The following is a 13,441-nucleotide window of genomic DNA, read 5'->3' as shown; positions in this document are numbered from 1 at the left end:
TAACATTTATATATATTTATTGCCTTATTTCAGAATGTATTTCATAACCTTATTTATTTATTTCATAGGCATATTTAAATATATATATATTTATTTAATTTTGGCTTGAACGGCATTCCATACTCCAGGTCCCGTCTGAGTTTATTGAAACATCCTTTACATTCCGTGAGAGTGTGAGGCCGTCCTGCAGCTCTGAAGATAAAAGTGACTGCGGAGCCTTATTCAGCTCAAAATGTTTTTAAACTTCAGCGAGTTTGAGAGGACTTTTGCATTGAAAATAAACGGGCAGATGATGTGAACCTTCAACAAACTGTGGAGGAACTCGCTGTGTGCATGGGTTTCAGACAGGTGCGTAACCTACAACACACACACTGTCAAGGTTATAGCTGGAGCGTCAACGTTGTGTGTGTGCACCTCATTTTGTGTATTCGGCAGCACTTCTGTGTTGTTTGCTGATACATGATTTCTGTTGTCGGATTTGGTGTTGGTTTATGGGAAAGTGTCATGTTATGTTATGTATTTTGTGTAGCTTAGTACTGTGTTTTACACCTGCCATTGTGGCCATTATATTGTAGACTGTTTGTCTGAGTTAAATCCAATTTCTGGTTTAGGATTATTCTATTAAAGTTTTGTCTAAACTGATGAAGGTTGTTTGACTGGGCGAAGGCTGCAAAGTGCCTTAATATTGTTGGCCTGTGGTGAGATGTGTCTTTGTTAATGCACGTTATTTTGTGGCCTAAATACATTGTTAAAAAGCCTATCATAAAAAGGCATCATAATATACGGTTATATAATACTCCCCTTTCATTTTAAATGTCTAAATCAATTTTCTTGACAATTTTACATTCAATGGCCTTCTTTAAAGGGATAGTGGAAATGGAACCTCAAATAGTTTCGTTTTAACTGATATACAAGCATAATTACGTACCAAAACAATCACACCTGATTAAAAAAATATAATAAATGCCTTACGCATGTTAGAAGCACTTTATTGCAGCTTCCCCGAAGTTTTTTAGAAACGAAATGTTCGACTCAGCCAAACCGGAAGTGACGAAAACTTAGGAAGACGATACGATAACAAACCATGGCGTCTATGCAGAATGAACGTGGAAGGGCAAATATACCAGACAAAGAAGAAGGATTGTACGAGGTATCCAGTGATGATAGCGAGTCAGAAACATCCTCTCGGCTTTCCTACGAAAATGTCGTTTTAGGAACTGAATCTGAATCCGGTTCAGTAAGCGACGATGGTGACAATATTGAGCCAGACGATGGACCATTACGTCCTTATTTGTTCGAGCCCGAGCCCGAGGTGATGGTTCACGGCATGGGCAATGGCGAGGATGACCAGGACCAGGCGCCAGATGATGCACCCCTACGCACAAATAATCTTGACTGGTAGGTCCCTAAGCATAGCTCACGCATCTTAAGATCACCTGTAGCCTTTACAAATATGAATCATTGTTAACCACTTAATCCCGAAGGTCTCCCCAGTGGACCCCTCCCACAGTTTTTTTTTCTCTCACATGTCTCAGGGCTTCTTAACATTTATGAAACTATTAATGTTTCATACCCTTTTAAAGGTAAGAAACTCCGCTAACTGACAATAAGAACAATTGTTAGCTAGAAAAAACACAAGCGTAATACCAAGCCTTTGAATTAGCATTGAGCGAAACAATGCTAACGCTTTTTTACACACAACACACGGTAGAAATGCCCTTATTACTATCTTAACTGCACAAACAAGATATACGATTTAAAGCTGAGATTCCACACATGTAATCATCACTGTAAGACCTCGAATTCCTGGAGCTATCAGCCAGAAAAGAGAAAGTAAACAACATCCGGTTCCAAAAATATTACAATAATTACGTCTTACCTTTTTTGATTTGTGATCAAAAGTTGTGTTCAACGGAATAAAAACGCATCTCAAGGTTAATCCAATGTCGTTGTGTCACGTAGAATTTTTTTACTGATAATCAATCATCATATTTTTGGCAATATACTCGGTACCATAATAAAGGTCGGCTATTCACATGCAAATGCTATTGAATGTCCGCCATTGTTTGTGCCCGTCTTCCTATGCTCTCGTCATCACCCGAAGATTCCCGACGATTCCCGAAGTATTTCGTTTCATTGAGAGGGCGCAGTAAAATTGAAAATAAAATGAAACTAGGCGCATGAAATTAAAAAAAATTGTTTATTATGCTTATTTTTAATAAAAATACATAAATTAAACCCAAAATTCGCGGATTTCCACTATCCCTTTAAGTTTACATTCATTGTTACACAAGGGATTTATACTTAAGTAAAGTTTATTTTTACTCTTGCATACCCTACCAAGAGTAGCTATTGTTGGGAAAACAAGTTAAATACCATGTCACTAGATGATTTGCAAATATGTTGCATATTGTAAATCTGCTATAAAGGCGCAGTGTGTAGAGACATCTCTATGGCTAATATCGTCAGTGTTTTTATGTAGTTATAGGTTTAATTGATGTATGTATAATGTCTCTTCCTCATGACATAATAGCCTTCTGTTAAAAACAACAGTAGCAGGTTACAGAGCAGTGCTCCCACAATTCTCCATGCAGCAGCAGCAGCAGCAGCAAACATTAAGCCCATATCCCCACAAGCCATACCCACTATTTAACCAGATAATTACCTCACAGCACCATTTCCTACTGCAGTTGTGTAATAAGCATTCACCCATGAATACGCCTCGCACCACTTCTCCTTAATTAACACCCTCAAATAGCAAATAAATTGATGTGTGTGGACCAACGCTTCCCCTGTTGCTTTTCTGTCTTTGGCAGAAAGACTGGGGGTTGCTCTCACATCCTACAAACAAAATGTGTCCTTATTGTTAGATTTATAAGGTGTCATTGCAACTAATTTCGCATTTATATATTCAAGAATTTTCTATAATTGCTGTGCATAGCAATAAACAACTTTAGAAATATTTGTTATGGCCTCGTATTGCTCATGAATTCTGCTTTCCAGCTGTCTGTGTTTGCCAATTTTACACTCGTTCCACCCTGCTTTCATTATTAAACTGTATCTCTTGTGCAATGCTACATATCACCCCTCTTCCTCTCAGTCAGTGACTCAGTAGGCCTATCCTTAATTAAGATCTGCAGAATTATTATTTACCAAACTTTGCACTCTTACTCTCTGATGTTTTTCTTAATTAGTACCCATTTTCCATGCTTATCTTATTTACTCGTTTTCACATATTCAGCATCTCCATCCAGTCTCATTATTTTACTCTCACTTTCCTTTATTTAGCATCCCACTGCTCTATCATTTATTCCTCCCTTAACCATTTCCCCTCCTCTGCTTCACTTTTTAATCAACATCCTCAACATATTTACATCCAGGCACATGTTCTGCTTCCATTCTTTTGCTCCATCACTTTTTTTTCCATCACTTGTTTATGACGGCACTGGCAATATTAACATCAGGAGGAATATTATTTCCCATCAACCACCTCCCCTCCTATATTTTTCCATCTGTCTTTTCTTCCGGTCTCTCGCCACCTCCCAATAAAGCCAGCTCTCGCACCTATCCTCCTTAATCAGCATCTTATAAACAACCATAGAATTAATGTCTCGGGACGTAATTATCCCCGCATCTGCCTCTCCCCCCCCCCCCTCCTACTTCTCTCATCAGCCGAAATATTTCCATGAACCTGAATGCTGACGTGAGGGCAGTTTGGTTATTGTGTTTTTGCTAGTTTTAACCAAGCAATGTGATATATAGGTCAAATTCTCTCTATCAAATTCCACATGCAGTTCATTTCTTGAATTTGTCCTTCTAGTCAGCAACCTCTCTCAACTATGTGTCCTCCTATCAGGGGGTGTAGCTAATTGTGAGCTATATTTTCATAATCTTTGAATGTGAGTGAGTTTGAGCGTGTTTGTGTATTTTTCTTAAAGGCCCTGTCACACTGTCCCGAAATTGACACCCGATGGACACACGAATATGGAATTTTGAATTTCGCACGATGATGGCCCCGAACCACACACGAAGGCAACATTTACATTACATTTAAGACATACAACTGCAATGAAAGTACCAAAAACAATTGTGTTACAGTACTATGATACTGTACTGATATCTTCAGACTTTGTTCTTTACTTTATCCGTCGTTATATGTAGAAAATATTACGTTTTCTCCGTAATGTTGTTTCCATAACAACAACAACTTCCTGTCAACTGTCCTTCAAAATAATATATTATATCCTTTTTAGTTTCATAGAACACAAATTGGGTTATTTACATAATATATTTACATGATTTTGTTGTGCAATAAAACAACCCGATGGACACACGATAAAGGAAATGTTCAAATTCGGCTGTGATCGTAACAACATCGGGCCATTCGCGAGGGCATCTTAAGCCTTCGTATGACCGCCGGTGGAGTTTCTCAGGCTCCGGCAGCAACTTCGTGAGCGGTGGCAAAATCTTTGGCATGCCAAATAATTGCCGAAGGACCTTGCGAAGGTTCATTTTCGTGTTGAATTCGTGTGTCAATTGTGCCCTTCGTAAGGCCATCGTGAGGGCATCGTGTTATCATCGGTGCCATCGGGCATTCGCCCCGATCAGAGTGAGGGCGAATGCCCGATGGCACCGATGATAACACGAAGATGACACGATTTGACAAGATGTCCTCACGAGTGCCTTACGAAGTTGCCGCTCACTAAGTTGCTGCCGGAGCCTGAGAAACTCCACCGGCGGTCATACGATGGCTTAAGATGCCCTCACGAATGGCCCGATGTTGATACGATCACAGCAGAATTTGAACATTTCCTTTATCGTGTGTCCATCGGGTGTCAATTTCGGGACAGTGTGACAGGGCCTTAAGTACCGTACGCATGTGTCGACTTGTGAATAACATTTTCCAGAGCAATGTTAATCCTCATTCCCTAGATACATCAAAATACAAACCCCATTGGATTTGCTGGGATGGAAACAGTGGAAAAAGAGTAACTGTAAACAAAGCCAAGTGTAAGGTGTGACATAACAAAGATGGAACAAAAATAAATCTTTCCTTCAGTTCAGTGCCATACTATCGGCATACATACTATTTTTGTATTCTTGTACATTCTTGTACTCTTTGAGTTTTAATCATTTCTTTCTAACCCTAGAATGAGTTCAGCAAGGAAAGTCTTACACAAGCAAGGTTTTAAAAGCGTATTTATTATTTGAAAATTGTACTCCCATAAGAAAATGTTTGATATTGCTATAGTGAAATGAAAGAATGTATCTCATATCTGTGTGGTTAATGTGTACCAGGAAGCTCTTGAGTCTAGTTTAGCAGAAATACCTTGAAAAGGAGGAAACGGCTGATAAATGGTCACATAATTCCTGGTTAATTCCATGCTTTGTGGGTCTGTTTTTTGCGCCAAATCCTATTATGTAATGCTCACTGAGAGACAAAAAAACATACTGAGCCTTGTTTTAGAGGTGCTACTAAGCATATTGGGTTACCTTTGCCCAAAGGCCGCTTACCGGTCTTCAGTTTAAAGTTTACCACACCGACATAAGCGTCGTGTCCATCTTCTCATTTTACTCCCAGCAAGAAAGAAAATATAGTATCATTCCAAAGTGTCAAACTCTTCCTTTGAGGCCAACACTATAATAACAACATAATTTAGAAGTGATGTTTGGTAATAAAAGGCAACCCTCTACTTTATGTGCAGGAATTTCAAAATAATCTCCTGAGAGCTGCTCTTCGAAGTAAATGTTATGTGATACTATAGTATGGTCGGGGGGGGGGTAGTTCAAGTTCAGTAAAATAATCTGCTGTTGATTGTCAGAGGAATGACCTCAAAAGAGCTGCTCCATTAAATGAAACAGTTAACAGCTAGCTCAATAAGGGTTTTTCTTCGGCCTGGGGCTGTTGGTGGGATTGACGATGGCAATTGATGACCCTAATATTTCTAAAATCCTCACTATAGTCCGGAATTAGTTGCTTGACGTGCACACTGACAGCCTGTGTGCATGAGTCGGATTAGAGACTAAAAGACTATGTGCGCTTTAAGTCTTGATAATGCATGTGACACACTCTCCACTGTAGCTCCTGTTTTTGTTAATGAGGTGTTCACTTCAGAGGTAAGCTACAACTGAAGCTTTGCAACACAGCCAACAGATCCCGTTATAACACGTTGATCCATCATCTCTGCAGAGTAATTGTTGCTTTATTGATGCCAGGAAGAGGGCCTGTGCGATCAGTATATAAATATATTCAATAGTAAAGGCCACAAGCTGGTTAAGGCCAAAAAGAGTTTGGGTCCTGGCATTTAACTTAGTGCCACTTTGCCAAGCTGCCTCCATCAAAATCAGGGCCAAATTCAGCCTTTGAGGCCAAATAATCGGTCAGAAACATTCAGTATTTATGCTGCCTGTCTGCGAGTCAAAGAAACATACAGAGTCATAGTTGTAATGGCTATAATATATCAAACACACAGGCACATACACATTCGCAGCAGTACGTTATTGGCTGTTATTGATCCTCAGCGCTTTCATTCTTGTCTTTAGGCGGTAAATCCCAGTCTATCTTTTAGTTATACCGGACAACTGAAGAGGTCAATCTCCAGTTCCCCCCCATCATTATATCTCCTTCAACCTTGCCCTAAAAAAAGAGCACGTACACACATGCTGTTCCATCATTTACTGCAACGCAAGGCCGAAGTCAATAACCCTAATGTCATGTTGATGGACCAGGTCAATATCCTCGTGTGCTCTCTGTCTGTCTGTTTGACTGTTGTCTCCTTTTCTCCTCATGTTTCTCTTTTTTCAATTTTTTTCTCCTTTGACCATTTACTATTTACCATTTTGTCAGTTTTTCATTGAATTTGTGGAGTGAACATGTGCAGAACCTTAGATTAATTGGTCCTTTGGTACTTACCCGTAATAAAATAGGACTGCTCCTAGTACTAGGATGTGTTAAATGCAGAGGTCAAATGTCACTGTGTGTGCTATGTGCATGTATGTGTGACAATTAAAGAGGGTGTCATCCTCCGATTCTATCTATAAGACTTCTACCTGTAGGGGCTCCCAGACTCTTTGTTTTGCTACCTTCAGCTCTGGTTATGTGTGTATGAGTCACACATGGACGTCTAGAATTTGAATGGATTTGTTCTCAACATATGCCAGGACACACACACATAGACACAAACACACACTTGCATAAATAGACTTTCTATTTCCCACTTCTCCCTCAGAAATGACAGCATATCATGAGCAGCCCCAAGGTCATTGCCATGCCGGCAGAAAACGAATATTCCCATGGTTACCTCTTTTCATCACAAAAGGACTATTAGCTTGAGAAGCTTGGAGAATTAAGCTCATGATGGATTCCTAAACATTTTTAACATAGTTCATTTGGATACAGGTAAATGTTTTTTTTACTCACATGTGTTGGTTTTGAGCAGGCTGTTTGTGTTCCTAAAGTACTGAGGGTTTTCTATCACCGGGATCTTGGTCATGCCGATGATAACAGCATCGGGGCCCATCTCTGAGGATGAGGGAGTGTTACTGCCGTTGGAGACGTGGTGAAGAGGAGAGGCCGAGTCATCATCGTTACTGATCACAGAAGATGGTCCTGAGAGAAAGAGAGTTCAGTTTGGTTATGTTTTTTTCCATGAGGTCCTGCATGTGAACTAGAACATACTACACCTAGAAGACATGTTAAAGGACTAGGATTTAGGATGTTAAGATGTTATTAGCAGAGACTGAGGAGATGAGTAAAGTGAGGCGATTAGGTTGTTCCTGTTGATCACAATAGACATTCAAGAGGAGGATGGTTGTGTTTCACAACATCAGTTTGAGTGGGTTAGTTAAAAAATGAACAATATTCATATGTTTTTAGTTAAAGGTCCCCTATTATACTGTTTTTCATAAATATATTATAGGTCTCAGATAAAACATGTCTCTGAAGTGTTTGGCTCGAAACACCAAACAGATCATGCATTGCAGCATCCCATAATCCCCTCTGTTTCAGCCCTGTTTCAAAAGTGCTGATTCTCTGTCTGTTACTTTAGATGAAAATAAGGAGCCCCTCCCCACGCCCCTCTGAGAGATATTTGGTTAAAAGACCACAATGGTGCTCTAGGAGGAGATTCAGGTGATAAGGTGTGGGGGGGGGGGGGGGGTGGTGGTTACCTTGGTTGGTTATTTGGTTACACAAGCCAAAAAATCGTTATGACATCATAAAGTGGCCAAAATATGATCAGCTCATTTTCAGACAGGTTTTTATATAAATGGATCAGGACAAAAAGTGAGCAAAACTTTTTTCCTGAAACTTTTATGTTGATGTATAAAAGACATGAAAAAGTGGATTTTGCATAATAGGTGACCTTTAAACTAATACGCCACTAAGTTTTTAGTGACTTGTGAAATGGCAGACTCATTACAATGCTCATAGAAGTACAGAGTTATAGTCTGTATCTGACACAGGTCGAATAGGGCTCTAAAGAGTTAAGGGATCAGTATTCTTGGAGCAAATGCTTTGTGCTTGTCTGATGGTTGAGTAGTGTCTGAGACGCCTACCCTCCTTCTCTTCTCCAGTGCCAGAATTGAGTTGAATTTCTGTTATTTTCCGAAACAGACAATTTGACCAGAGTGCTTACAGAGAGTGCCTAAAAATGCAGGGCTCTCCATCAAACAGTTCAACCTGGCTCCGCTTTGAAATGTAATTTGACAACACTCAGTTTTTTCATTCTGTGTATCTTGTGATTGTTGTCATTGAAGATAAAACTGTTGATAAGTTAGCGTTAAAATCCTTTCTCATAATATTACAAATTGTGGTAAATTGTTTTACAGTAAGTCATAAAACTCATGGCTCTGTTAGTCCAACTAAACTGAACCAAATAGATGTTATTTCCTGTATCACCTCTACCAAACAACTCAGCCACTTACACTTTCTATTGCAGGGCTGCTTTCAGTCTGAAAAACAAAACTTTAAGGAATCTTCTACATTACATTACATTGCATTTAGCTGACGCTTTTATCCAAAGCGATTTAGAATAAGTACATTCGACCAGGAAGACACAACCTTGAAGAAAACAGAATCATATAAGTACATCAGGTTTCATAGAGCCAAACATTTCAAGTGCTACTCAACTGGCTTTAGGTAAGCCAGTCCTTTATTAGTATAAAAGTGCTTCGTTAATAGTTCTATCGCTCGAAGTGGAGTCGAAAGAGATGAGTTTTCAGTTTGCGCCGGAAGATGTGCAAGCTATCTGCCGTCCTGATGTCAATGGGGAGCTCATTCCACCATCCTTGGAGCCAGGACAGCAAACCCACGTGTTTTCGCCGATGGGAACTTGGGTCCCCCTCGCAGCGAGGGTGCAACGAGTCGTTTGGCTGATGCAGAGCGTAGTGCACGCGCTGGGGTGTACGGTTTAACCATGTCCTGGATGTAGGAAGGGCCAGATCCATTCGCAGCACGGTAAGCAAGTACCAGTGTCTTGAAGTGGATTCTAGCAGTTACCGGAAGCCAGTGAAGGCAGCGGAGTCATTTTTAGTACATTGAGTTTTAAACCTAGTAAGTAAGTAAGCCAAAATTAGCATCACAATTACTATCACAGTTGACCTGTATTTCAGGACTAGTACTGAAACTTGCTTTCCATTTAAAATGATCACTTCTTGCTCCAAAAAAACTAAATAGCTACTGGCCAAAATGCCATGCTCAAGGCTGTTGTTTGAGGGATATGTGGATGGGGAAATAGCAGCCCCCATTGTGCTGACTTGAGAACACATTTGCAGGTTTCCATCTGTGGAAAATGAGTAACAAAGCCTGTAAAAGTCCCATTAAAGGGTCAAGCCTGTAGAATAGCACTAGCTCCTTTGTCAACAGTGGTTGTTTTCATGTTTGAGTGCTGTTTATTTTTTAGGTCAGGCTCTGCAGCATGTAATGATGAAGTCAAGGTAAGAAAACAATAATAGCACATTTCTACAAAGCTGGAGGGTAACCGAGGAAATTAATGGATGTCTCAAAAAGACGAATGTCAACAATATAGGCACCTGGAAGAGTAAAAACCCAAGACTGGAAAACAGTTGTCTTTGCTTTAATACGGCTATTATTTGTGGAAAATATCTCTGGAGAATGGGCCTTTCTAAATCCAAACTCCTTTTTTAGTCTACATAAGATTTCAAATTCATACTTCATATAACAGGCATTTTGTAATGCAATAACAAAGTGACCATATCAATTATTGCTCTGAAAACAGAAGAAGGGCAATGGCATGAGTTAGACGCCTTGAGACCAACCCTTTAACAGAACAATTACTTATTTTGGCAGGAGAACTGAGGTGTTGTTAGTTAGTAATTAAGACCGCGAAAACAATCCAGGATCTCTATTCCATCTTCACAAGTTACAGTACACCTTCATGGCATTGCAGCTAATTGCCTGCGTCTTTGGGTGAAGTGACAAAGCAAACAATATCAGCGCCACATAGCAGCTACATTTTCAAGTGTGTACTGGCACATGTTCATTCTCACTCTCTCCCACATAATGGTTAATAAACACATAAACACAAATACTGAAACAATTTTACTGAACACTTTCCAACATGACTGTCTGTGCTCGTTCAGTTTCATCCCTAACATTTAATACTTACCACATTTAAGGATAGGTTCACATTTGTGTCCACATGCCTGTTATCTTATTTATTACTGCAGTGAGAGTTGCCAAATAAATGTCATTGTACTTTGTATGATGACAATAAAGATATATTTTAAAAGCATTGACTGGTCTCTGTAGTTTAACCGTCCATCAAAATGTGTAAGATGGAGGTTGGGATGGATAGATGGGTCAACAGTTATTAGAGTCTAACACAGGAAACCTCTGTTTGCTTCCTATTTCCTTCCTTCCTTTCACATTGTTTTTGTAAGCATGACCATAATCCCCTAATTCCCAACCTTTACTCAAAGTAAGCACTAATTCCAACCTCCAAGTGATCGTTTTGTATTTATGCCTTAATCATGGCTAACACATTATAAAAGAAACATATGTTTTCATTTGTAACAGTTTCGTAACCCTCAGACCTCAGATCAGAAAACACAACATTGAGGGCATGGAGCCGACTTGTTGCAAATTAAACAACTTTGTATTTGTTCATTTTAAATTGTGTGACTGCTTCTGCCCTGATAGCAAACAAGCCCTCAAGATTACAAAGATATTGCTAAATTGTGGAAATTTGCACGAACTGGATGGTGGAGACACCTACGACTTTTTCACCTTTGTTTGTTTTTTACTGTATCAAAGATCAACCAGGTCTATATTTTTGTCGTTTTGTCATCACAATGTCTTTTGAATTGCAGATGATACAATCACAGGAGTGAGGGCCACACATTCTAACAAAATAACTTGATGACACGCACCACTTGAAATGTATCTTAATCACGTACATGGAGGGGGTTAGCAAATTACGTCTTTTCAGTTCATTGTCCTACAAGTACTGTTATAAAAGCTTGTGAGGAGGGATTTTATGTGTCATGGTGCTCGCATTTATGCATTCTTCACTGATTTAGGGGGAGTGAAAGAGGGAAACGATGTGTATGTGTGTGTGTGTGTGTGTGTGTGTGTGTGTGTGTGTGTGTGTGTGTGTATGTGTGTGTGTGTGTGTGTGTGTGTGTGTGTGTGTGTCTGTGTTGGTCTCTTTAAGAGCATAATTCGATACTGCCATCCAGTCTTAGTTTTTCAACAGCTGTAAGAAGAACAACACTAGCGGCAGGTTTGAGCATGGAGATCTTCTTTGATTAAAACCGTAATCCTAATTACACAACTACACACGTATACGCGCGAAGGCGATGACGCAAAGTCCTTTTGCAGACCTCTTCAAGACACAAGCATAAGCCTGCAAATATGGTGTTATGAGCTGAGATTGATTTCCCATGAGCACAAATACAGTAGATGTATTCCCTCTCATATGGTTTGTTGTGCTGAATTATAATATTGGTTGACATCGTTCATTTCCTCCGTCCCTGGACTCATATCAGGCTCTAGTGCTGCTGACAAAGCCTGATTGAGAGGGAGAAACTGAAAGAGTTTGTTTGTGTGTGTGTATGTGTGTGTGTGGGGGGGGGGGGGTGTTGGTCACTCATGAGGATTGAAAAGGCCTTGAAAGAGAAAAGGAATGAGAGCAATAGCACAATAGTTTGTTTTGTCTGTGTGTGTTGTGCACACCTATACGTGTGGTACGTGTTTGTGTGCTTGTTTGTTGAGCAGATATGTTTTCCAGCAGCATCTTTCTGTGTCCAGGATCGGACTAGTGTGCTAATGTGTCACTCTGAATGAATGGATACTATAGAGTGATGATGGACGAGCAGAGAATACCAACCAAGTCCCGGGCTGAACTAAAACATGTTCTTGCTCTTTGCTGATTTGCAAATGTTCCACAGACGACTAGTTTTTTATTTGACACGCCTTACAAATTGCTTAGTGAAAAAAAAGACACCTTCTCAAAAACGTCAACTTGTCATACTTTTAACAGAGCCCTATTTATATTGTTGTTTACATTTTTTTTATTTTGTAATTGATTGAATAACCCTTTTGACTTATGTTGTATATTTGAAGAAGAAAAATAAAACAGACTTGTTCAAAGATTTGTTATAATGCAAATGTTAAAGATACTTTTGTTGAAATGACTATTATCAGGCAAATATATTCCTTCAAGTGCTATGAAGAGTTACAAAAAACAGATGTAGATATTGAATTGTTTTGTATCTGTGTCATTCAAAACACCAATCCTGCATCTAAAAGGTTATTGTTCCACTTTAGACAAGCTGACAGCTGGTAAATACTGTAAGTGTTTTACATTTTATTTATTTTAATAAAAAGGACATCTTTGGTTTCCCTTCAAATTGAGACTATATCCTTATTTCTAAATGGGAGACAGCAGTTTTGCAATGTTACAGCTGACAGGCCTAACAAGAGGCTGTCGAAGGAGGACTTGGTTTACACATTTCCCTCACTGGAGAAACTCTGCATTCAAGAAATAAAGCTGTTCGTTGTTGTCTGTTTGCGGTTCTCACTTAGTGGGAATGTTTACCATTCTGAGATTATCTCAACGTAACAAAGGGAAGAAGAAAAACATGGCGCACACAAGAACGCAGGTTATTGTCTGTCAGGTTGTGTGGTTTGTGTTGGGAGGGGCTGAAGATCATTAACAAGGAGAGGTCTCAGGGTCAGATCGTTATAAATACCGTTAAGCTGAGGGGCTACAAGAGTGTGTATGTGTGTGTGTGTGTGTGTGTGTGTGTGTGTGTGTGTGTGTGTGTGTGTGTGTGTGTGTGTGTGTGTGTGTGTGTGTGTGTGTGTGTGTGTGTGTGTGTGTGTGTGTGTGTGTATATGAGAAATAGAGGTGGCAGAGGGTCCACAGGGACTGACTTGGTAAAAGGGGGATGAAAAGATGTAGAGCGGGGAGGTGGA

At 39.7% G+C, this 13,441-nt stretch overlaps 1 protein-coding gene across 3 annotated transcripts in view; it reads right to left on the bottom strand.

The window, feature by feature from the left end:
• The window catches only part of ntrk2a (neurotrophic tyrosine kinase, receptor, type 2a), a 96,933-nt gene that overhangs the window by 37,007 nt on the left and 46,485 nt on the right, over positions 1-13,441 (bottom strand). For all 3 annotated transcript variants that reach the window (XM_034234976.1, XM_034234973.1, XM_034234975.1), the window contains exon 14: positions 7,421-7,609. In XM_034234976.1, the coding sequence (XP_034090867.1) occupies positions 7,421-7,609 (189 nt within the window). The remainder of the gene's footprint in view (positions 1-7,420; positions 7,610-13,441) is intronic.

This window comes from Gymnodraco acuticeps, unplaced genomic scaffold (genome assembly GCF_902827175.1).
Source record: "Gymnodraco acuticeps unplaced genomic scaffold, fGymAcu1.1, whole genome shotgun sequence".
Taxonomy (NCBI): Eukaryota; Metazoa; Chordata; class Actinopteri; order Perciformes; family Bathydraconidae; genus Gymnodraco; species Gymnodraco acuticeps.
This window is presented reverse-complemented; position numbering and strand designations above follow the sequence as displayed.